The 27,313-nt window shown below is 37.4% G+C and overlaps 1 protein-coding gene across 1 annotated transcript; it reads left to right on the forward strand.

The window, feature by feature from the left end:
• Positions 1 to 537: 537 nt before the first annotated feature.
• LOC308229272 (uncharacterized protein) lies at positions 538 to 26,502 on the forward strand (the record flags this gene model as incomplete). Its single annotated transcript, XM_080633205.1, has 2 exons — positions 538 to 1,024; positions 26,423 to 26,502. 2 exons carry the CDS (start codon positions 538 to 540, stop codon positions 26,500 to 26,502), a joined length of 567 nt encoding a protein of 188 aa, XP_080489331.1.
• Between the last annotated feature and the right edge of the window lie 811 nt (positions 26,503 to 27,313).

Below are 27,313 nucleotides of genomic sequence, written 5' to 3' on the forward strand. Positions count from 1 at the left end.
GAACTGAGAGTTCCCGGAAGGGCTGGATCATGGCAGGGTGGGGGCGAGGTACCGGTTGGTGAGCGGTTGTATTCTCTTCCTTGTTATTTCCTTTATCATTATTACTATTAGTGGTAGCAGTAGTGATTTGTGTTATACCTTAGTTATTAAACTGTTCTTATCTCAACCCGTGGGAGTTGCATTCTTTTGATTCTCCTCCCCGTCCCTCCAGAAGCGGAGGGAAGAAAGGTGGGGGGGGAAGTGGACTGCATGGTTCTGATTTACGGCCTGGGCTTAAACTACGACAGTTCTTTTTGGCGCCCAACGTGGGGCTCGAAGGGTTGAGATAACGACAGAACTGACCGAGGCACAATGCTGATTTGTTGGCTCTCAAAGTTGTTTCTCTTGATGTCACAGTTTCAGTATGCTGTAGCTTACTTAGAGCCGGTATTTGCTGTGTTAGTGTTTATCAAGTGTGGGCCTTGGGCTAAGGTTCTTGTTTCATTGTACTTTATGGTAATGGCTTGCGATACGGGGGGGCTCCGGCCGCAGGGCGGGATGGACGTGGCCGTGGACTTGTACCTGGCCGTCCCGCTGCTCTTCACCGTCCTGGCCCTCGTCCTCGCATCCGTCTTTGTGAGGCTGCGGGGAGCTGAGGGGGAGCGGCCCCGGGAGCCGGCGGCGGCCGAAGCAGCCCGGGAGAGCGGCTCCGGGGACCAAGCGGCGGCGGGAGCCGGGCCGGAGGCCGGGAAGGAGGCGGCTGCCGAGGAGGGGAAGGAGGCGGCTGCCGAGCAGCGGGAGGAGGCGGCAAAGGAGCCGAGCCCCACTGCCGAGCCCAGCCCCGCGGCGGCCGAGAGCATCCCCCAGCAGCCGTCTGCCGAGCCCCGTGAGCCTGAGCCCCAGGAGGATGCAGGAGACCCCGCAGCACTTTCCAGCAAGGCAGAGGAGGAAGATCTGGACTCAGAAAAACAGAAGCTGGTGGTGAGAGAGCCAGCAAGCATAGCAGCATCATTTGAGAGTTCTGAAGGTTTTGAATGGCCTTTGGGTACCCTTGGGACCTGCCTGCTGATTGTGATGGGGATCACCATGCTGGCACACACACAGAGTGTGTTCTACCCACGACCATTTTGTCTGATCCCGAGAGTTAAGCAGAGTCAGGTTTGGGTCTTGCCTGGGTTTAGACAATACAGGGGGACCGAGAGGTTTTCCCCAAGGCTGGACAGCCATGAGTGTCACGGTGTGTGGGACAGTATGGGCGAGTATGTAATCCCCTGGGCCCCTCCAGTGCTTTGGAAGCGTCGGAGATGGAAGGTAGCTGTATGGAGTCCCCGACAAGTTGCAGAGACTGCTGCAGGGGAGGGTGAATTATTTTAAGCCTGATGGGCCCATCCATCAGGGCGGAGATGCAACATAGAGATGGACTCATGATCGAGGGGTGGACTTTGCAATGGGCCTCTCCTGCTCTGAAAGACTGTTACAAGAGATGGAGCCCACCATCATGGACCGAATGGACTCAGCAGCTTTATAGGGATTGGTCTGTGCACTAAGATAAGAGTGCACTGAGGTGAGAGTGAGGGTATATTGAAAATGTGGGATTCGAGCATGACGTGAATGGTATGGAATAAGGGGTGGATACTGTCCTGGGTTCAGCAGCAGCAGTCAGTTTTTCTTCTTCTTAGTAGGTGGTGCAGCGGTGTGGTTTTGACTTTCGGCCTGGGAAAATATTGATAAAGCCGATGTTTTCAGTTGCTGGTCAGAATGTTTATCCTGACCAAGGACTTTGTGAGTCTCATGCTCTGCCAGGGAGGAGGAGAAGCTGGGAGGAAGCAGGGACAGGACACCTGACCCAAACTAGCCAAAGAGGTATTCCATACCATAGCACGTCATGCCGAGGAGGTAGAACTGAGAGTTCCCGGAAGGGCTGGATCATGGCAGGGTGGGGGCGAGGTACCGGTTGGTGAGCGGTTGTATTCTCTTCCTTGTTATTTCCTTTATCATTATTACTATTAGTGGTAGCAGTAGTGATTTGTGTTATACCTTAGTTATTAAACTGTTCTTATCTCAACCCGTGGGAGTTGCATTCTTTTGATTCTCCTCCCCGTCCCTCCAGAAGCGGAGGGAAGAAAGGTGGGGGGGGGAAGTGGACTGCATGGTTCTGATTTACGGCCTGGGCTTAAACTACGACAGGCGGTGTCTGGAATAAAATCATAATTTTTCCAGTCTTCACCAAACAACTAGAATAGTATTAGGAAATGCATCTTTGTGGCTTTTCATCTCAGTTTCTCAAACTCTTTTGCAAATTCTTTTTCATCAAAGTCTCAAGCATACTTCTCACTCAAAACTACAGCAATTTTCAAGCTGCCCAACTGCCATATATATGTATAACTGCCTGGGGTTTATGTTATGTTTATTATGCATCTGTAAAGAAAACTAAATCTTTTAAATTAAAAAAACTGTAAGATTCTTTTATAACTACTTGCAGAATGCAAAGATATTTTTACTTTATCATCCTAATTACTGTCCAGTTATGCAACAAGCAGTGCATATTGCCTTGATTATCCTTTCATGGAATGTAAAAAAATTTTAACTGATCTCTCATTTACCTGTATGAAGAAAAAGCTTTTTCTTTCCCCAGATATGACAGCCCACTAACACATTATGACTGTACTTAATATCCTGAAATTTGCCTCCATGTGCCATATACCTTACCATGCAGAGATTTAGCAAATGTGCAAGTTCTTAAACCAAGGAAACATGATCCCCAGAAACTTTACAGTTAACTTCCCTAGTTTTTAAGAGCATTTCCTATAGCTTCTCCAGTACAGGTTTCTGTTTCATAGCTTTCTACCACTAAAAATGTTAAGCTTTTGATTGTTTTGAATTGTCACTTTTCCTTCCTTCAAAAAGTTCTGAAGTGAATGACTGCAATTCAGTAATGTTTTTTGGGGTTTTGGTTATATTTTTTTTTTTAGTTTCAAATAGTCAGGCACTTTCAGTTTTCCCCCTCCCTCTGTAAAACAACGTTAGATATATTCAGAGCAAAATACAGTTATGAACATGGTAACTGAAGGGAAAAAATCACCATGTTCAACAAATTATATGAAGATGATTGTACTTTCGGACATTTTTTATGCTGCAGTACAAGTCTCCTAAAAATGACTAGTGCTGACATGGCTTAGATAAACTTTCAGACATAAATGATTGCAGGTCAGTGAAATAAATGGAAACTGAAGGAGAAGGTCCTCTGCATCTTTGAAAATATAAGCAGATGGAATATCGTTCAGGGGGTGTATTTAAGTAGAGGATGTCTATATATCAACATGGATCTCTAAAGAAAACAGATCTTTGTGAATGTGAAAATCTATTCCAACTTCTTTATAACTGCAAAGCTGGTGAGTGCATAAAGAATTATGGCATCCAAAATGAAAACTGCTTGCTAGTACACTGATACAAATCACAGAAATAATTTATTACAAATACTGTTGCACAGAAGTATCAGTAAGTACCTCTCCTTTTATTTGTCATGATTTCTAGATTACTGAAACTTCTGCCGTTACGTCATTTCTTGGAGTTACAAAGCAAAACAGGACACTTGACTGGGACAGAACACACAGATAATCTTGCCAGAGTGTAATATTTTCCACCAGCGGAGATTTACACACTGTTATGGTTTTCAGGACTGTTTGACTGGCTTTTATATCTACAGAAATGCCAATAAACTCTGGCAATGTAACCATTCACCTATGAAAAGCAGCCCAGTCAGAACTTCCAACTGGTTTTAATGCTTTCTCTGCAATTTCTGGGAAAGGGTGGTATTTTAATTGAACAAAGACAATTTTAAGGGATAGACTGTAAATCAATCATAGCAGCTACAGTCAATCAACTTGAAGATCAAAGCCCAAAGTAGTATCTTCCATTCTTATAATAAGAGTAGCAAACTTTGTGACAAGTAACAGGAACAAAGACATATCCATGTTAAGTTACAAATAAGTAATTAACAATTATGTTGGTGTCTGGTAAACTTCAGACTTTTCCTGGCATATCAGAGCAATTTGTTCTGTGAAATTCAGTCAAAGTATATGTCTTGACCACACTATTTTTTTCTGTGTTTTCATATTTAAATTAAGACTCCACTACTTTCTTTGGCTGCATTTCAAACCATCTAAGACAAAAAGGGGTAACACATTCAACCTAGAGAGTTAAGAGATTTTTTGATTTCTTCTCTGGTTTTAGAAACATCTCTAGCTTAAAATGAGATTAAATATTTTACATAGACAGAGCACTCGTGCCCCTACAAGCTCTATTTAAGATTTTAACATACAAAGTAGCAGAGAAGCTCAACATAATTGTAACAAGGAATTTTTCATTTCCAGGGTAGCAAAAATAAAAATAACACTAATTGACTAGCTAGTTCTGGAAGATGAGAACAAATGTTTTAAATATCAGAAAATAGATTTCTCATCCTCAGATGTGAATGTATTAAATTCTAGCTGTTTACAACTGCAATTAGTACTTACTAATCTTCGTTCACTGACTTCTTTTAATGAATGCTTATTCAGTACATTTCATTTATTCACTTCATCTGTTTTCCTCTTATGCTTTGCTGTTCAGTTTTTGAGCAGATGCCATGCAGAAATTAACAGTAAATATTATAAATATTAGTTTATGACCAAGCTTTGGTCAACTCAAGCCAGAACAAGATGTTTCTCTTCATCTTAGGTAACAAAAAACAACCAACCAAACAAAAAAAAAATACCCAAAACAAATAGCAAAAAAGCCAGGGGGCTACTTAGGTCTTACACAGGTTGCTGTTTGTGGTGCTGAAAACATCACCAGGAGAAAGAGAGGCTTTGTCTTCAGCTTGATGCTGAATGTCAAAAAATAGTTGGAAAGGTCATAGAGAATTGAGATTAACGTATTCCAGCCGATCTCCATTTTCAAGCATTTTAGCTTCACAAAGATGAATAAATATGGAAATGAAAAGAAAGATTTCAAAGTAAAAAGACCATGCAGATATTTTCTCGTGGAAGAAAAAAAGCTTTCTAACACACAACGAATACCTCCTCAAAATCAAGCAAAGCCTAACTAAAGTTGCTCAAGACATGGTATAAAGCTTGATGCCACTAAGACAAAACCACTAGGAATGCTGTCATGGTATCCATCAAGTATGATGAAAAATTAAGTGCCAAGTAGAGAAGAATATAATTTAAGAAAAAGTTATGGAGAAATTTAGGTGTTGTTTGGGTTGGCTTTTTTTCCCCCTGAAAAAAAACATTCTGTCAACCGGGAATACTGTTATAATGAGCTAACACGAATTATGGTACTAATGGTCAGATAAATACTTGGAAAGTTTATATGAAACTGATTTATCTCTGACTTTGTCTCAACTACAGTAAAAAAAGGCAAAGTACCTTGGTTTTTCAAATATTAAGATTTAATAATGTAGTTTCTATGGGTCCATGCTTGGTCCATATTTTGATATACTGGATTTTTTAGGCTGAAAATAAAATTATATAAATAATATATATAAACAGGATTTATGAAATGGATTTCATAGTTATTAACAGATGTGTACTATAAACAAGAACAGTATTTGTGACTGAAAAGTTCTTCCTTGTGTTTACCACATACAAGGCCCCTTACATTTAGAGAATAATTAAGATAATAAAACAAGCAAATTTCCACTTGTCTTTCAATTCTTAATAAAGGCTGCCTATAGGATAGTTTAAGCATATTAAAAAAATGCCAATAAAGGATATTTTAGCTCAAAACTTTATAATTTTGCTCTCAATTCATATTAATAGGAAACAGGCAGCCTATTCTATTTCTAATTACAAAATCCCAATTTAATTGTGTACTAATGAAGCTGAAATCAAGATGGACTTAACTACATTCAAACAATAAATACCTTACAAAATAGTAATTTTATTATTAATATACAGTGATAACTTTGCATTAGAAAAGTAAAAAATGCTTTCATCTTTAAAGAAAAAACCAAAATGTCCTTTGAAATCAAACATACCTTCTAACAACATCAGTCACTCCACTGAGAAAGCACTACAACCTTGGCACTTGCACCCAAGAGATTGCTGTCAGTCTGCAGTCTGATGTCACTACAGAATTACAGTTTACAGTACATTATCAATGCCTGTTATGTCCTTTGAGAAAGTAAGCTCTGCTGGCTGAACTTTCCAATTTACTCCCAAAGGCAGAAGAACAAAGCTTTCAAAACTACATAGCACATATTTTTTAAAAAAATCTATAGAGACAAGATAGCATTCATTAGCAACATTATCTTGTATTATGGAGTGAATACTAAGCAAAGTTTCTTTGTATACAGTTAATAGGCAAAAAACCCCAATCCACTAAGAAATGAATCAGAATTATGGGCAATACATTCAAGACAAAGTAGGTATAAAAACAAAGCTGCCCAAAAGTAATTCAGACTTTGGAGTTAAAAAATAAATATCCTCCTTGCAGGACTAAATATGATATTAACCATGTTTCATCTTGTCGTGGTTTAAGCCCAGGCCATAAATTAGAACCACGCAGTCTACTTCCCCCCCACACACACACCTTTCTTCCCCCTGCTCTTAGAAGGACAGGGAGGAGAATCAAAAGAATGCAACTCCCACGGGTTGAGATAAGAACAGTTTAATAACTAAGGTATAACACAAATCACTACTGCTACCACCAATAATAATGATAAAGGAAACAACAAGGGAAGAGAATATAACACCTCACCACCCTCTGACCGATAACTCCGCACCCAGCATTGTTCCAGCCCTTCCAGGTAACTCTCAGTTCTACATCCCCGGGCATGACGTGCTGTGGTATGGAATACCTCTTTGGCTAGTTTGGGTCAGGTGTCCTGTCCCTGCTTCCTCCCGGCTTCCCCTCCTCCCTGGCAGAGCATGAGACTCACAAAGTCCTTGGTCAGGGTAAACATTCTGACCAGCAACTGAAAACGTCGGCTTTATCAGTATTATTCCCAGGCCGAAAGTCAAAAACACAGCGCTGCACCGGCTACTAAGAAGGAGAAAAAGTGACTGCTGCTGCTGAACCAGGACACATCTAGACAGTATGAAACGGTTTCATTCTTGCCAAACTTTCATTTGCCGCCACCACCACCCCTCCAAGAAACAACCCCAAGACTTTATCCATCTCTAATCCAGTAAACATTAACTAATGAGATAGATTCAGGAGTTTAAAATTCTTTGTTCAGGTCTGAAAAACTCCCATCTTTGCTTTTAGAAAAATTAATATAAGAAACTTTTCTTCTCTGTATTTTGCTTTGTATAAAGTCTTTATCATAAGATGTGCATGGAGGTAAACCAGAAAAAATAAAAATGTATTTGTGCGTCACTTGCTGGCTTTTTCAGTGGGGGGAAAAATAGTATTTGATACATCTTTTTTGATGAATGACTGTTGTGATCAGAATGTATAATTACGAGTATATTTAAATTCTACCTTTCCTTGCCCGAATTCAGCAACAGCATGGATGTGGGTGGAGAGGAGAGGTGGAGAAAAGGTGAAAAAAATAAGGAGAACATAAGGGAAAAGTGGGAATGTTGCTGGTACATGATGATAAGGATTCCATCCACTCAGCAAGCCTGGCTTTGCCTACAAACAACAACACAGACTTTGAGTCAGTCAGAGCTTAAGTATTTTGCTTTCTCAAGTAGCTTTTTGCAAAACATTTAGTTTTTCCAGTTGTTTCTTCTAGCATATATTTTCGCATTTCCCAGTCTTCTTTCTTTGGATAGCACTGACCTTTCATAGGATTAAAATCTTCATTTTGTATCAAACAGTTCCAGGATGAATATCTGCAAGAGTGATGTCAATTTACAACTCAGACATCTCTCTTTGGATCAAAACCTGAAGACATAATGCATCTCCCAATCTTTTCTACAGAACAAAAGGCTACAAAAGACTGATCAAATTTGTCTTCTGTCTTTCTCCTTCAATGAGAAAAGTTCTTCTCCTATAAGGTATGTAAAACAAACAAACAAATCAGCATGCTTCCTAAACTCTTTTATTAGACAAAAATATCCATCATTTGTCATGTCATCTCTTTTCCTTTAATGAATAAACCAATAAGATTTCTTCATACTCAGTTAACTTGTAAAAAAAAAGAAAAAAAAAATAGGCAAAAGAACTCTTCTGTTAAAAGAAATTAAATTTCCAAGTTCCCAGGAAACTTACACTTTATTCCAGACACTTTATGTTTTCCTACAAACAAAAAATAACACAACATGCATTTGTGTTATTAGCAGAATAGAATCTGGAACGGAAATGAAACACAATGGCAGCAAAACCTGGCAACTGCTGATTGATCTTTCTGCCTGAATGCATGAAAAATAGTCCCAGATGTCTGGATTGACATTATTAAATGAGCAGACAATATTATTTCCTTTGATTTGTCCTACATTATTGTAATTTGTTTGAGCAAGCCAACCCTCTGGTAAAGAAAGAGGAAGGAAGGAAAGGAGGAACTGGAAAGAATGAAGGAAAATGGCTAAGTTGGAAGATGGAGGCATATTATTTACTGTAACTGCCACTTAGCTTACCACAATCAAACATCCTACAATTTAGCAGTCTACTGTAACTTCAATATGAATAGATCAAAATAGTCCAGCTGTGTTCCATATTAAGTTCATTATATAACTGTACAGCATTTCCTATCTTCAAGTTTTGGTAATTCTTTGCAAGAGCATTATAGATAGGAGAAAAAAAAAAGTTAGCACACAAGTCCAGCTTCGAAGAAATTATTATAAATTTTCCTATGGACTTCAGTGGGGCTAGAACTTTGCCCATACACTTGCTCATCTTTCCTGAAATCCCGGCACATGACATTACAAGCAGAAGTAACAAAAAAGATATTAGCTGCTACTAACAACTACACCGATACACCAGGTCAGTCCTGTAATATCCTTGGCAATTTCTGAGTTAGTGAAGCAGAAGCATTTTTAGCGTAGGCTGAGGTTTAAACTGTTTTGTTTCCAGTGCAGGCTACCAGACATCTGAATGGTTTAACTGGAGTACAAGTTTTAGAGTTCTTAGAGACTTTCCTTGTATAAGAGTAAGCTAATAATCAAAAAAGCTTTTGTAAAAGTGTCTAATTATTCTGTAATTACTCATGTTCTGCTTTTATGTATGACATCACCGCTATATTCAGTATGACAAGCTGCAGGTGCTAAGTCCTAACTGGAATTCTATGCAGTTAAGTCATCAAGCAGTAATTCCAGATATTTATCTCAAAACATCAAGTTACCAATTCTCAGGAATGATCATAGATTATATTCACTGATTTATTGAGTAGTCTCTTCAGTACTGTTGAAAACCGTTTCTTTTTTGAAATGACTTCCTTATGTTTACATACAGAATTATGCAAGTGCCATTTCAAGCCCTTAGATATTATAGATAATATGTTACTCTTCAGAGAATGTAGTGTTTCTATCAGTTTTTAAGTAGCCCTTCAGCTCTGCCTACCAGTCTAACTTGCTCCTGATGCATTTGTAGAATTTTTCCTGTTTGCTTAAAAAAATAAAACCAGCAACAACTACCACAAAAAGAACACCACATTTTTTCTGATTTTTTGTCTTTAAAAGGAAAAGATAACCAAGCAAATAAGCCTTTCAGAATTCCAACCTAAAAATCAATAAAATTACTGAGGCAAGTCACACGTACGCTTGCCAAGTTGTGTTTTTATTTTATATTCCAACCAATATTATTTGAACAAAATTTTCAACTATTCTCGATGTCTAAATAAATCAAGGCATGTCTATATTTAAATGGGTCAGACTCCTTTCCCTTTTTATATCACAGAATCACAGAATGGCTTGTTTTGGAAGGGACCTTGAGAGCATCGTGTTCCAAACCCCCTGCCATGGGCAGGGATTCCTTCTACTAGGCCAGGTTGCTCAATACTCCATTCAGCTTGGCCTTGAACACTTCTGGGCATGGAGCATCCACAACTTCTCCAGGCAACCTGTTCCAGTGTCTCACCACCCCTATAGTGTAGAATTTTTTTCCTATGATACTTCCTTCTTCAGAAATACAAATTCTGTATCTTCAGAAGGATACTTTCAAACTGTTCTCTGGGGTTTCAGGGTTAGTTGGGGTTTTTTGGTTTGCGGTAGTTTTTGGTGGTGGTGGTTTTTTAGTTGGGTTTTTTTGTTTGTTTTGTTGGTTTGGTTTGTTGTTTGGGTTTTTTTGGGGTTTGGGTTTTTTTGCTTTTGTTGTTGTTTTGGAGAGTTTTTTTAAGCCAACAACAACAAAAAAACCCCCACCTTTTCATGCATAAACTTTTTTGGTTTTCCATTTTACCCAAAATAACTAACCCTTCCTTTATATACAATTAGAACACAATCAACTACTAAAGAGAAGTTTTACAACTGCCTTCCTTGTAATAACTAGCTGAGATATTACAGTTACTTTAGATCCCACAAAGGCTAAGCATTTACCTCAGTTGTTCAGGAGCAGTAATTTGTTTACAATTGCTAAGTCTATCAAGACTAGACGAGCAGCCTATCTTCTTCAGGCTTTCCTCCAGTGATCGTAATACACAGGTCTCTTAAAAATCTGACATCTGGGTTCCTGAAGACACAGAAAAGGAGGAATTGAGGGATGGATATTAATACAGTCCATGCTGATTACAATCTCTCAGGAAACAGTTCCTCCAATTTCTCACTTGCAATGGATTAAGTGTGCACCCTCAGGATGTTTCTGTCAAGGAAATTATAGTATCTTCCTCCTGAACTTGGCTAGCGAAGCTGAATGGTAGCAGACAAAAGACATTGGATCACGCTTTAAAGTTTTGCGATAATAAATTGTAGAAGGCAGCAGAATAAAACTTCTGATGGAGTGGTAACTTTTCATAGGAATCACTCAAGTTTGCTTTATGCAAGGATCACTCAGTGCCCACTGATTATAAGTATGTAACTTGTTATATACTTCATTACTAACAGGTCTCAGTGGCAGAATTTATGAACAGGCTGGTGAAAGCATATGGCATGATGTTACTAGTTTTGACTGCTTGCAGAAGCTGTTGGCATCTTTTAAGAATAATTACAAATTATACAAAACTGTATATAGCAGGTTTATGTGTATACTTACACAAGCATACACATTCAACAGCACATTATACAAGCATAAGAATAATGTATCACAGGAACCTATACCTATACAGGTATAGCCAGTATGCCATTGCTTAGTGTAGTTATAGCCGGTTTTTTTTACTTTTGTTACCAAACTACTTGAAGCTGCTATAAGGCAGTAAGATTAACATGGCTAGTGAATATTTAAGCCTTTCTTAATATGAGAAGACCTAGAATATTTAAATAAAAAATAACCAGCAGATGCTTGAACAAGTTCAGTCAACCACTCAGTAATAATGTCAGAGGAACGAAATGAAAGGACCTTACACTCTCATATAATATATCTGAACATTATAACGCAAAATTACATCTTAAGTTAACCCAGTCAAGAAACAATGGCTAAATCAGACTTTCACCAGTTCTCCAGAGTCTGAAAACAAAGAAAAGCAAGTGCCCCAATTCAGAAAAAAAATCCATTAAAAGAAATAAAGGCCAGAGAAAAGAAAATTGAATTGCTGATCATATGAACCCCTTAAAGACAAATAGATTTATCTTTAGAAGAGGTCTGATTAAAATTCTAGTGAGAATTTTTAAGCCATCTTTTCCTTGCTTCCTCAGTGCATTCATTTTGAATTGTTTGTGAAAACACTTTTTTGGTTTTGGGCTTTTGGGAGTTTTCTGGGATCATATGCTAATGGGATACTTGTAGAAAGTTACAAAACAGGTTGAGGCTTAAATGCCATGTGGCAATTATCCTGACCTAACATATACCACCTTTTTAGAAAATATTTGCCCATATTTAAAAGCATGATTTCCAACAGCCTAACTTTGTGTATTTTAATTGCACAACGCCAATGACTTATGCACAGTAATACTATGCGTTATTAACGATAACTATTAATATTATAAACTATTACATTTAGGCACATGAACAACAGGCATGGAACTGATACTGTAAAATAGGTTTTTACACGCAACTGAAACAACAAACTTTGTTGCTCTAGATCCTTATGTCCTCAGTGTTATTTATTGTCATGCTATATAAAAATTTATGCCAAAGATTAGCCTAATAATATAATGGTGGGTTTTCCACATGCATACACTCTGGCTATTCCAAAGTAGATGCTTACAATTATATCAGAATATCCTGTACTTGTAGGTCTATTACTTGGATTCTACCCTGCAACAGACTCAACAGACAACGTAACAGAATTTCACTTTCATTTTTCATTTATTAAATCTCACAACTAACATGTGACAGACGCAGAAGTACTCTGGGACCACTTTCGAAATGCTTCTAAAAAAACCCACTCTTCACACTAAGTGAAGCAGGGAGCTGTGGGTAGTATCCAGTCCCATAAATATTCAGGACACTTTGTAGCTGATCATTTTATTGATTATAAACAATAATCACTATCACAATAATCTTCAGTTCTTACTCATCATTGTGAAATGTACAATAGCTTCTAGTAAACTGGCTGGCACATTTCCGTTGGTAACACTTTAAGGATGGCTGCATTGCAAGATATTTGTTTTCCCCCACATAACTAAACCCTTCTGCAAAGAGTAATGTTCAGGTAAGAAAAGTGCACAATATGAAACACTAATAAGAAACCATTTTATAGACTTCCAAATTAGATTCTTTAAAAATATTTTCCACTATCCTTATGAATACTTATAATTCTGGTTATAGCACGGTAATGCCTCAAAGGCCTTCTTTAATACCTGCTCCCTACACAAACGCAAGTCATCATTTTACTTTACAAACATTCAACTGTAGCAAGACGGATGAATTTTATGAAGACTACACTCATTTATCTTAAAAGCACAGTTCAGCCAGTTACTGTTACGAAGAAAAATAAACAGTACTTAGCATTTTTGTTATGGCTTTGGAGCTGAACCTCTTTCTTGTTTTGGTAATTAGACAAAATCATCTTCCTTTATATTTGAAGCTTAAGCACATACAAATGTCTGGATTTTTATACTACAAAGAAATGCATCACAATTAGCAGTCCAATCTTTTGCCAGACCACCAGTCTCTTCAAATAACAAACACAAGTAAGTTTTTAGTGAACTAAAAAATCCTGTGGTTTCAGGTTAAACAGTTGGACAAATAATGAATCTAGGAGTTCTATGAATATTCATGAGAATATTAAATAAGGAAAAACATACAGAAAAAGAGACAGCTGGCTATTTACACTGTTCAGCACTGGGATAATATTAACAACAAATATATTGGCACAATGAGAAAAATCAGTACATACAGATGCAGAAAGCAAAGGAGCTTTTGAGACTTAAAAGACTTTGAAGACTAATAAAAATATATTAGTTGTAACAGAGCAAATTATAATAACAAATTAGGTAAGACACTCTACTGTATGTGCCATAACAGAGAATTGACTGGAGATATATTTTCACCCCCATATATAACTTTTTGAAATACAGAAGACATTCATTACTCACTGTATTTTAGCAGGGGAGGCATATATTAATGCCATGGAATTTAGAGATACACTTTCTTTTCAATATATTTTTTCTCTAAAGTAATTGCGTTGATTATTTAGGGGCCTTTGATAGGACTACCACTATACAGGCTCCTACACACAGTCTTAATTTTCTTCCTTTTTATTAGCAAATTGCTAAACATTATCATTTGACAATAGAACAGTACGGAAACCCTTCCCTGAACTTTTTCTAGTAAGATATAGCTGTTTGATCCACATGGTTCCTGGAATATAGAATCCTGGAATTCTATGAAAGTTCTCTGCTAGCCAAAATAACTGTGACACTCTTAACACATTACATAAAAAAAAATGTAATTCTGTGGGGTTTTTTTAAGTGTATGAGAATATTGTGATAAGAGAAAGGTGGCTTACATACTTCAGCAAACATATTTCTAGAGCTATTCATTCTTCATGTACAAAAGTTGACATTCACTAACAATGCCTAAATGCCAGATCTTTTGTATGTGGTTCTGACATTGAATGCCTGTGTGTCTACGACCTTAGTGACGAACAGCTTCAAAACTTTAGAGTTGAGACTCAGATTGTAGTTCCTGCTCACAGGATTTAATCTGTTTACCCAGTAACTATGCAATGGATTAAAGAAAGCTAAAAAAAAAAAAAAAAAAAGCACACATTCACTGCATCTTGGAGTAAATGCTTTCTGTTTATTTCTGTTTCTCTCTCAAAATTACTTGAACCGTAATAAACTAACCTGCTGATTCTGCAGGACACAGGAGTTATTAATTGAAATCAAAAGGTAACAGACAAATATTGGGGTTTCCACTGTCTTTGCAACTGCCCTAAGCACTAAGAGGTGCCTGAAATCACTATTACCATACTTTTAAATACAGAAATACAGTAAGCTCCTCTCACTCAGTTTGCTCTTATAAAAAGAACGTCACATTTCTGGCTCCTGAATGAAGAGATATTTCTAGTGTACAGCCATGAGGCAGTCTTTCAAGCCCTAAAGTGATGTGAGATTTCAAACAGAGCACTGTACACCTGGCATTTTCTATTGACCAGCTTGCTGCAGCCTCTCAATGAATAGGTAGTCATAGAATCATAGTCCTCTGGCCATATCTCAAAAGACAGTTTCTCCATGAAGCACAGAGAGCTGAAGTGCTCTATCTAGACACACTAGATCATTCTGCTTAAATGCCCTGAAATAAACTGAGTGCTTGACCATACTTGGTATATGCAGAAAATCCAGACCACATACAGCAAAGGCAGTCAGTCAGAAATACATATTTATTAGGAAAGGGCATCTTCAGCTCATTTTCACACCGTTTTTAACACAGATTTGGATAAGGAAAGCATAACAGACAGAAAGAAAAGTACCTTGTAAATCAGCATTAAAAGTGACACTATACAGGGATAAAGAGTACCTAGTAAACAAGAGAAAAAGTCATTCAGATGGTAAAGCAGATTAAATTAGCTTCCCAAACCAACATAGAAACACTTTTACCATTAATCCATAGAGTAATATCAATGACAGACTGAGAAGGCTATAGAACCATTCGCTGCCTGACTACAGTCTACAAGATTTTTTACATGGATATCAAGAAAATGATTCACCGCATTGCTGGATTTCAACCTAATAACTCACCTACCTAAGAAAATTCCTCCCAATAAAGCACCTTTATATGGTAATTGAGCTATGAGATAAGATATATGTCTATTACATAAAGTGATTATTGACTATAAGAAGCTTCCAATTTAGTAGAAAATTACTTTGTGCAAGAGCTCTCCAGAGCCAGTGACAAAGGTTACATTTAGCTCTTTTAACACACAGTAAAAGCAAATGAGACTTCCACTGGTCTCCTGTATATCAAATCATCAAACAATGGAAAAAACATTCAGTAATGATAAAACTCTTTCCATAGCTTTTCATAATCTATCCAAAAGATAATTAAAAAGAAAAAAAAAGTGCAGTGGAAATAAAATGAGCTGAATCTGAAATTCACTGACACTATTTCTTTTCTACACATATACTTTAAAGCATGAAGATTTAACATTAGTGAATCTGCTAAATTCACTGAGGTAATAAGGAATTAATACACTAATTTACGCTAAGTTAACTGTAAAAATAAATCAGAAATAAAATTGTTTCAAATAAAAGTACAAAAAAAAAGGAGATCCTTCACCAATTTAAAGACCATTATAAATTATTTACTTGACATTTTTAACAACTTTATTACAGGAAATTAATATATGGAGAATAAATGGGACAATAAGACAACTGGATAATTGAATCTAAAAAAACAGGTTTCAAGGTATTTATCACCTTGAAACTACTCAAAGATTTAAATTTAATTCCAAATTGGACCATAGATACGCTTCACAAAAACCAGACAAGGCCAAGGTGTCAAAGTCCTCTTATAAGAATAGTGAATTCTTCAACACTTTAGAATACACATGATAACAAATGAGGAAATTCAGTTAAGCTGAGCAACATTCATGTTTTACCAGCTATTCTTGCATTTTATGTTCTCACACAAATTTTGTAATTCTCTGTAATTACAAAGAATTGAGATATAGCCCTTCAGTATTCAGCGGGTTACATTATGTACTCAATAGTGCACAACTTAAACCTATTTTTAAATGGAAAACTACTGTCACTATTTTCCAAGTTGCTCTTTATATAAACGGTCTTCAAGTAGACAATGATTTTCACTTTTTCTGATATGCCAGCTAGAATTTTCAAAATGTTTGTGTAATTGTTTGCACATACAGAGCAGGTTATAATTTCTGCATGGACAAGGTAACACCCAAAGCCAGAAATAAATATGAAGGATCTTAAATTAAACTTATTCAATTGTATATTGGAGAATATTTTACACTAGAAAGGAACCACATGATAATATAATTTTAACAGCAAAACCACGGGTACTAAAGAGATGAGAATGAACTAATTCAAAAGAAATAAGTATTAGCATCATGTCATTTTTCCAAATACTGGATTTTTTCAGACCTCTGGAAAGTTGAAAGTGATCTATTTTTAGATTGATATTGGAGCTACAGTACTGAAAGTTATTCTTTGCACACTCTCATTTGCATGTTTTTAACTCTAGCTTGAACATGCACAAATATTAGCAAGATTGGTTCCTATAATTTTTATGAACCAGCTTGATACTGACAAGTGATATAAAATAAACTAGTAGATTAAACAATGCCCATTTGTAAATGACAATATAAGATTAGAAATAGCTATTTTTGTTTCAGAAGCATAGAGTGCTTTTTGTGTGAAAGAAACCGATGTATCTCACAGTTCTTAATCATTAAATTAATCCAGTTCTTTCAACTGAGAGTTTACAAAATTATTACAGTTTATAAAAATTACAGAAAAGGTTCATGTGAATTTTCAGAAGAAAACACTAAATTTCAATCAATCTTCCATTTAAAGGACATTGTTGAGTCTTTTATTTATTTACATTTGAGTACCTTCAGAGAAAATGTGAAAAAATAAAAGTTCACAAGATTAAAATAACCAAGAAAAATTACTGGTGCAACAGAAAACTAAAGCTTACAGTCTGATGTAGTTTAGCTTTCAGCATGTTCATAGTGGATTTCAGGTCCAATACACTTACAAAATATGCATATATAACTTTTTTTTTTTAAGAGATAAAAAGGCTGTTTTGTTTTCTGGGTTTGTTTTGTTTAATTATGAGATACTGCTAGAAGAGAAAGATTACATACATGGAGTAAATGTGGCATTTCTCTTAACTATAGTTTTATGAAGAAGTCTTTATGAAGAAGTTTTATGAAGAAAGTCCCAAAAAAGAAACTGAAAAGAGCAAGGCATGTGATAATTATGTAATTATGTCAAATGTGAAAAGAATGTTGTGAACAGTTTTTTCCCAGCAAGCGTAGCCAGAGAACTAAGTACATATGTTGTACACAATGACAACTTTCAAATCATATAAATCCTTAAGTCGTCAGTAAGTTAAAATTAATTTCTCATTAAAAGCTACTTGTGTTTAGCCATTTTCACAGCATTGACAAGATAGTAAATATAGAGGACCTATCTCTAATATTTACAATATGCACTGTATTTGGTAGAGTTCTGAGGAACAGACAGTAAGCTGCAGTAGGAAAATCACAGAAACCAGTGTATGTATAATTTTTACTTTGCAGCGTCACACACTGTCCTTGTATTTCCTTGAAAAAAAAAAAAAAAAAACTACTACATTGAATAACAGACTGATTCTTGATTTTAAGGACCTGTAGGTATAACAGAGTATATTATTTCTCCATATTACATAACTTAACACCTTAGAACATTTAAAAGATAGTTCATGAAGAATTTAGCCAGACAGGTTTACTATCCTTCTCTGAAGATGACACAAAGTACTGTCTGCACTGAATAATGAAAGCTTTTGTTTTGTTTTGAAAAAAAGTAAGTTCATGATAGTGATTTGAATGCATAATTCCTGAAATATCCTGCTCATGGAAAGCATTTTTATCCCCATGATGCAATATTTCTACTGTGGTTATTGAAGGCATTTAAATAAAAAGATTTCCTACTGACTTCTATTGCAGGTCTCCTCAGAGGCCAGACTCAGCAGGCTTTAAACATGTAAAGCCATTCATTCATCATCCCAGAGTATTGAAGGAGTCTCACGGAAATGTGGGATAACTTTAGGAGTGTTTTTTGTTTAACTAGGGCTGAAATTACTGGCAGTTCAGTATGCAATATTATTTTCCACAGCTTACATTTTACTGAGTATGTTTTGTCACTGTAGACACTTTGCAAACATGATAGGCATTTCAAAAATAGTCATGTAATAAGTAAGGTTATCTTCACTGCAGTGAAGAAACAGAAACAACGTATTCACTGAAATGTAAATTGACATTAAACTTACAAGTGGCCTCCCAAAAGTCAGACTGAAATTGTTTACCACAACAGTGATGAAATAGAGCCTTACACGTATGTATCCAGTGTGCGCCTCTTCCCTAGGTAAGCTGACAAGCTTTTCATAAAACTAACGCTTCTCTTTCACTGGCTTCAAATTGGCTTTCAGAAAAACCCCAAGCAGAATGTTTCTCATGTTATTTTGAACAAGTGTGACCACTGAGCAGAACTCTAAAGCGATCATCATTTGTGCACTAATGAAGAAACAATTTTGGGCACTAGATTGTGTTTTTAATCTTAAAAATACTATCTAGCTAGCACATCTTTCCTCAAGCTTTCTTCTTTCTATAAGAAAAGAAAGGGAGAAGGTCTGACAGATTTCACAATAGATTTTTTTCCAGGCTTACAGGTTATCCTCAAAAATAATTGAGACTCGGATTCAGCTCCCAAAATATCAACTTCAGAGCATTTCTGTGAGAACGTGAAGGGCAATGAGGCAGAGTCAGACAAAGACTCAGAGAAAAGGATAGCCACTCACAAAGCTCAGGATGTAGCAGTCAGGGCTGACCACGGTGAATCAATGCCAAGTTGTAAATGCAGATAACCACAATAATAGCAGAAATACAGTTGCACCTCAGACACAGATGAGACCAAAATAGAAGAGCAAGAGGGAAGACTTGCTGGTTGGGTGGAGAAAGTCATTGTGGTTGAGTAAACAAAAGCAGTAATAGAAAATTTCCTCAGCAAAGAATTATTTACCATAGATAGCTGCACACTACTTATGCTATACCAAGAGTTATTAATATGTAAGTAGCAAATAGGATCTTCAGCATGGAATATGAAAGCCATGAAATTTCCCATTTAAAAAAAAAGGCAATGGAAAAATGAGTAAGCTTAAAGTTTAATTATGTTTTCTGAAGTTCTAAATAGATACACCTATTCTTACATGGTCAATCAGATGTGCTGCATATTCAAGTGCATATATCTTGACATGACAGTGGAATCTTACATCCATTACAAGTATAAAATAGAATCTGTATTCATTAAACACAGATGTCATCTAGCTTAAGGGAGTCCTGTCCTGCTCTCTATTTGTTATGGCAAAAAACAGAAGATTACAGATAATAATGAAACTATCACAAAACCTTCTGATTACAGAGTATAGATGATACCAAGCACGAGTCAGAAGTTCTACAGATCTTTCTTCTGGTGGCAAGGCCAGCTAAAGCAGATGCACCTCCTCTTCGCTCACAGGCGGGAATCCTATCCTTATTCTGCACTCTCATTTGCAGCAAAACTATTATGGGTGATTGAAGGGATTCAGTGTGCCTAAAAAAAAAAAATTTTTTACCTTTTTTTTTTTGACACCACAGAATAACTTAGTTTATATTGTTTGTGTGTACAGTCCTCTAAATAATTCAACTGAGAAGGGCTGTTAGAAAGGAATAACCAAAGAGTTGGAACAATTTAACTTTTCCATCAAGAAAAATGTGTGGAACCAAGGCTTCAACTGTCATGTGCAGTTTTTGAAAAATCAGCGGCAGATATTCAGTCAGGAAATGAAAAGATTCTACGTGAAAGCTTTATAATGAGGAAAAAAAGAAAGCTTCAGAGAAAATACCAGTTTTCCTTTCTCTAATAAAGTTTCTCATTCACTGACTGAAGACAATGACTCTCCCTATGATTCTTCACCACCATGACAACTAGCAGCTGAACCAAAAATTGACAGAATCCTTCACAATATTACTCTACATGACACTAGCAGCAGTGTGAAATTGAGTGTGATCACAGCCCCCGTCAATTCTACTGGTTCAGGGAGTTTTCAGTTTAGGTCAATTTTATCTTCAGATCTCATGCTCTTGAATCACAGAAGTAAAGAAAACAAAGATAGAGAAAAATACAGTAGGATTAAAGTCTATAAAAAGGAAACAAGGGCAGAAATTTTAGAAATTGCTAAAAACTCTCCTGTTCTCCAAGAAAACGAGTCTACACAGCACAAAGTAAACTCTGCATATAAAGAGAAGTTCTCCCCCACCTGGCTTAAACCTGAAGAATCCATGTACCAGTTTGAGATTCAGACACTCACTCCCTGTCCTCTACTGCACATCACAAGCTTTTCAAGAGAAACTTCATACCCACCTTAATACTTCCTACTCAAAAAAAAGGTGTGGGGTTTCCTTCTTCAGAAAAAAAAAAAAAAGAAAAAATCTCCCTTGTTGACTAACCTCTTTGTCTCAAGAACTTCTGTCAAGATAGCATTTTAAAGCCACCTTTCACTGCTCTCTCTTCTCATCATTACTCCTTTCTCTTCTTTATGTTAAATCCAATCCTCACTCCTTCAGTCCCTACTAAAGAATAACTACTTGTCATCCCCCTTGATTGTTGTAACAGCTGTTTCTAGTTTGCCAATCAGTCCCATGCAATCTCCTCTCATTCTTTTTGTGTAGTTTCTTTCCTATTTTTTGTATGACAAATCAAAGCGCCTATCTGAGCAAATACTAAGTTACAAGCACTTACTAGTGGTAAAGCCTAACCCTTATTCTACTTGATCCTTGGTGTTGCTAACCTTATCTGTTGCTGAAGTAAGCCCTAACTATGCAATCTTTATTTGAAACAAATTTAAAAAAAAAAACCAAAAACAAAACAAAAAAAAAAAAAAAAAAAAAACAAAACAAAAACAAAACCAACATTATTCTAGAGCACTTTACAACAATCTACAATTCCTTTTCTCAGGGACACATAAGCCACAATAAATCTTTTTCAAAGTGAAGTAAAATTAATTAGACTTGCAGTTGCAAATGAACATATTTTACTTCCTACTGCAATGAACTAGGAACACATGTGCAGTTTAGTCTGAAAAGCAGCTGAAAATCCAATTAACTTAACAGTAGCTTTTAAGTGAATGGACAGTACCTTCTTACCCATGGTATCTAATTCACAGGATGTCCTCTGCCTGCACCCTAAATTAGCAGCAGATGTGCTGAAATACAAAAAAAAAAAAAAAAAAAAAAAAGAAGGAATCTCTATTAACTATTATTAACTATCACCTCTTCTCTCCAAAGCTTGATTTCCCCTTAGACAATCAGCTAGCCCATTTTGATTCTCATCCTGTATTTCATCCCCTTCACTGTAGCAAATAGTTAGAAATATTTAAAAATTACCTTAGCAAAACTTGTATGTTCCTTGAATGGGGTCTTTTATTTCAGTGTAACATACAACTAAGTTTAGATTACGTTTAGTAAACTGTGCTGTCCAAGATCAAGCTATACCCCAATGATTTACAGGCATTAGCGTTTAACTGAAACTGGACTATATACAGTTGCTGAGGTGTGACTCACTGCCAATCAGGTATCCACCAAAATGAAAATTCATGTTGTTAGTTTCAAAACAAAAAGTATTAAACAGACTCTGCTTCCATTAAAAGATTACGCTCTGTATCTCCTGTTTTATCTAGTTGTAGCCCTAAAAGTACAAGCAGGACTTGTCATCAGATTTAACATGTATGCAGTGTCCGCAGGAATAGGGCTTAAATGGGTTTTATCATTCATAATGCTAGATGGTTGTCACTGCATAAATCAGTGCAATTTCATATAATTTTGTTAACAGTTCAAATGCTTTCATATGAAATTGTACATCTAATGGTCAGCCTAACATAAAGTGGAATTAGCTGCCAAGATAATGTCTCTCAGAGCTGAGCTTGGAGGTGTTTCAGTCCAAACTTCAACAAGCTTCACTCCAGCTGTGACCTAGGGGCAATGTCCACTGTCAATTAGCACACGCATCAGCCTTCTTTCTTCCTCACCCCACTTGCTCTGAAAGTGGATAAATATGAGCTCAATCCTTGCTGGCTGTCTGCCTTCTCCCAGTTGTGCCCTGCTCCCTGCCCTTAGAAATGGCTGATGTTCTTTTGAACGTCATTATGGCTACATCTTAGTGTTACCCTGTCCTAAGGAGAACAAGTTTACAATAAAAAGGTAGAGATCAGTATGGAAACTTCAGCCAGAATGATTTGTCACGTTATTTCTTCAGAGACTAAATCAGTGTGATTTTTAACACTACTTTAAAGACAGAACAGTTCTTGAATAATCAAACAGAAAAACTGTCAGTGCATAGGTGTCTATCAGAAGGGTAGAGCCGCTTGACCCCCCTTTTTATGTTCAAAATGCTCCTACTCCAAATACTCCATATGGGTAAAGATCATGCACAGTAGGATGGCTGCAAGTCTGCCCTCTGCAGTTCTGCACTAACAGTCATGATGGCATACCCTGGAATCCAACTAACTTTTCTCGCTCTCCCCCTTGGAGGAAGTAAAAGCTTCAGCTTACAGAAGTCTTGGGTATTGATGCAGACAAGGACTAGAGAACCACCTACATGACCCTACAGATTTCTGTAAACTGTCCCTGCATTCCATTAATGAAAGGAAATTGATGCTGCTCTCATTAGACTGCTACAATGGAAACAAGAAGAACATATTTCTCTGTGGAGATTATTTAAGGCTTTTGCAGAAACACAATTTAACAGACAGTGCTTGTTTTCTGAAAGTGTGTCTGCTTAGCCATAGAACTTATATTCAACAGGAGACCATTACGCTGTCGCAACATTCGATTCCACTTACATTACCTCTTAATTAACACTGGAACATTTAGCAACTATTAGAAGAGACATTCTCAAGCGTTCTAGATTTCAGCGGAGCTCACAGGCAGACTGCCTTTGGTGCAATAGTTTAAGATTAGAGACGTGATTTGAATTAACAAAACTAACACCATCTTCAACTCATTCGTGTTTCTAGAGGGAAAGTATTTGCAAATACTCCATGCTACAGTTAAAATACTTCCCATGCTTTAAAAGAATCTTTGCAAATTCTGCCTGACTTTATCACAGATGTATTGTTAAGGTACAAGGTGCTAGATACATTAAATCTCTAAAGCAATTTGTAAAGCAGATAGATTATCTCTCTTGCTAAGATTTATTAAACAAAGGACTGGCTTTCACAGAGAAAGCATTTATATGCACATATTTATATACATAGCAGTGCATATGTGTGTGCTAAACCAAGAACAGTCTTCTCTTTGACAAAATGTAAAGTTATCAAAAAACCCTAGTCCTACAGTATCCATCATTAAATTGCTAAATCCATAGTCCAGAAGTAACAGGTCCACACGTAAAACTTCGTTTCTTTACAGACCTGAAAGAAAGAATGCCAGTTCAGACCTAAGAACATATTCATAACAGAGCTACAAGTCAAGTCTTGTATGAAATTATATTTATTGCACAAATAAAAGTGTAATTTAATGCTTTAGTCATTCTGATAATTTGCAGACCATGACTTTGCTAAGCCTATAGAATTCACTAGTTTATAACTAACTGCTATCCCTAACACAGTAAAATGTGATTACAATGTGAAAAAAATCTCAGCATTCATGAAATCAACATATTTAAAAAAAAACCCCAAAGATTAAAAATAAAAAACCAGAAGTACTGGCTTCTAGAAGTCTTATTCCAGTATCACTGATAATAATTATGATTTGCTACACTAGAAATAATCTCAGATCCTGAATTTCATAGCCCATTCACTTCAATGCATTAACAAGAATTTGCGTGTTTCTTAAATATTTACTTTACCTGGAATGAGCTGTAATGTACACTGTAGCTTCAAAGTCAACCATTGGGTATTTTACTGTTATAACAGAGGCATGTGCCCAGAAGCTGGCATTCCCTCATTTAACAAGCAATAGGAGTACAGTAATTATACAAGGATTTAAGAATTTCTCCCTCCTCCAGTCAAAACTGCATTTTTCAAGAATGATGCTTTCGGGTTTATCCATATTGAGCCATGATGCGAGTTTATACAGCATTTCTAGATATACTATGTGCAAAACACTGGTAGGTACTTTCAACCTAGAATGGACATTAACATTAGAATTGCAAATGTTAAGGGTGAAAGAAGGACTTCAGGTGGTATAATTTGGAAGCAATACAGAAGGATATACTTAATAATGCTGTGGAACCTTCTTGTATAGTTACCAATAAAGGGATGGGAAAAAATATGTACACGTTACAGAAAGTATCTGCGTTTCATTAGGAGGATTTTTCAAGCAGACTTCATTTTCTTATAAAACTTGTGCTGGTATCTTTTTATTAAAATATATAGAAAATATGCAAACACAACTCCCCAAAAGAGCCTTACACAATCCAGTATGTCATGGAAAACATTTTTTTATGTTCCTTCTGTTTTCGGATTGGAGTCTTTTCCCCCCTAAAAAACAAAACAAAACAAAAACCCTGTATAGCATTTTCTCACACTCCATGTTTTATCAAAGACACTCCACAAATCCAGATGTCAAGACATCAGTGTTTTGTAAATCTTTGGTGACACATTCAGCTAACTATTTATCAGCTGTGTGGAAAGTCATACTTTTGCTTTGGAGGAAACCCAATCTTAACATTAAACCCTATCTTCATTCACACTAACATTTTTACAGGAACTGAGGAAAAAAACCAAAAGCTCTATTATTCTGATTTTTAGAAATCCTCATTTGGGAAAGCATAGAATGGCATTCAGATTCAGAAGTCAGCGGCAATGCTCATAAGTAATATTTGAGTACTTTGAATGCAAGAAAAAAAAGTGTTTGAGGAATGTATTTATAATAGTGAAACGAGCACTTGTTGGGAAACATGACGTTACAACTGTAGAATCCAACACAAGAAGAAAATAGACTAGTTTTACAATTGTGAATGTAACTTTCAAGAAGCTCAGCATCCTCCCTGACTCGGGAGACACATACTACCAGCCCTCTTAAGTATTTAGACCAGAGTTTCCTGTATTTTTTTTTACCTCAGAGGAAGACAAAACTATATTGACGACAAAACTTAAGACTGACTGATTAAAGCAGGTATATGAGAGCCCACACAACCTCTACAATTTTAATTATATATTATTCTCTACAGTAGTTATAAAAATAGAATATCCTATTCAACTTCTTAAATTTAATCTCTAATTCCATTTAATTTCTGGCATTTTCCTTAAGTGTATGTCTTTGATGAAGATGGTGGGAAATATTTTCTCTGTAGGAAAAAAACCACACAGCAAGTGTAAGATTACATTGTGCTGCTTCTCGTTATGCCGCCTTTATTACACGTTACATTGAGAAAACTTTTAAAACAAAAAGCAACAAGTTTATGCAGTTACTGTAAGAGTTTCTCACAGAACATTTTTATCTCTCGTTTCTTGTGGAGAACAGACAGTTTAGAAAACAAAGTTTAATCACACAGAAGTGTCATTAAAGTACAATGTTTAAACTGGTATGTTGTTACTGCCAAAAAGAAAAAATACTACCTTAGCCGTTTAGTTTTTAAAGGATGACAAGAGGAGTGCTGTTACACCATCCCTGATCCAGTTGTCACAATATTAAACAGTAACTACTTCCAGTCAGTGTTAAGTGGCATCATGTGACACAAATCTCAAGTGGTAAATGCTAAAACTCAAGTTCAATTATCAATTCAGTTAAATTATGTCAGAAGAAGAATGAAGATGGAAGAAGGTTTCGCTGGACAGTATGTAAAATATTGCCTTCCCTTTGATTTGGCTTCACACAAGTCTCTGTAGTGTTCAGATGTATTTACCTATCAAAGGAAAAGTGATGAAAATACAACCTTCCCTTAGCCAATGCTCTGACACCATGCAAAATCTGTCCCAGTGCTGCTGGCCAAGCTAACAACTTAATTACCACAGCCCTTTCAGAAGTGTTACCATCATCGCAATATAATTATTAAACATTCTAACACCCTATTCAGTTCCCTGGAAGACTGGAGCTTACTATTTTAGGAAAGCCTGTCTATTTAAATGTCATTAACTATCCAATTAGTACAGTCTGCTCCTTGCTAGCTGCAGAGTACTGGGATAATCTTTTAATTGTTAACCGCTATTGAATAATTTTAGCAATTAGGCTTTTATACATTATGTGATAATTAAAACGGACTACCCCTAGAATCTCATCTTTTTTCCAGTTCAAAGCGACAAACAGGAACACAAGCGCTGGTGGAAAAACACATGCGTGACCAGGGGTAGCGTTAGGACCGAAGCACACCGTCTCCCCCAGACTCCTGCAGCCCCAGGGGAGGGCGCGCCCCCTCCTCCCTCCCGCCCGCCGCCGCAGCCCCGCTCAGCGCCCGCCGCATCCAGCCGACGGGCCTGTTCCTGCCACGGAGGTGCGGACCAGGGGCACCGAGCCGCGTCCACCAGCCTGGGGCTCCGCGGACAGCGGTGCTCAACCGCGATAAATCATCACCGCCGAGGCTCCCCAAGGCTCCAACTGCCGGGCGCCCGCGCAGCGGCGCGCAGCTCCGCTCCCTTCCTCCCCAGGGGTTACCCCCACAACCGGGAGGGCACAGCTGCCCGGCGCCCCAGCGCGCATCTTCCGCGCAGCCAGGGGGGAACACTCCATCCATCCATCCATCCATCCATCCATCCACCCATCCATCCACCCATCCATCCAACAGACGGGCAAGTTTCTCTCCTTCGGAGGAGGCGGCGTGCCCCCGAGTGCTGCAGGCACTCAGGAGCAACAGCACGGCACCTATTGCCAGCAAAGCACAGCCGGGAGGTATTGGAAACAAAACGGAATTACCTAAAAGGGCAGAGGTCCGCCCAGAGCCCCCCGGCCGCCTGCCCTCCCTCCGCAGGACGGTGCCTGTTGCACGGGGCCCGCAAGCTCTCCCCAGGACAAAAAAAAAAACTTCGAGCCGCTTCCGCGCCCAAGCTGGAACTCGGGTAAGGGGCGAAGAGCTGCGGGCGGCTGCCGGGGCACGGTTCGGACAATCTCCCGCTCCCGACAAGGGCTGGACCTCGCTCCGCAGAGCGGGACACCCCCCCACCCAAC

The sequence above is a fragment of the Psittacula echo genome (assembly GCF_963264785.1).
Source record: "Psittacula echo genome assembly, chromosome: 1".
Lineage (NCBI taxonomy): Eukaryota > Metazoa > Chordata > Aves > Psittaciformes > Psittacidae > Psittacula > Psittacula echo.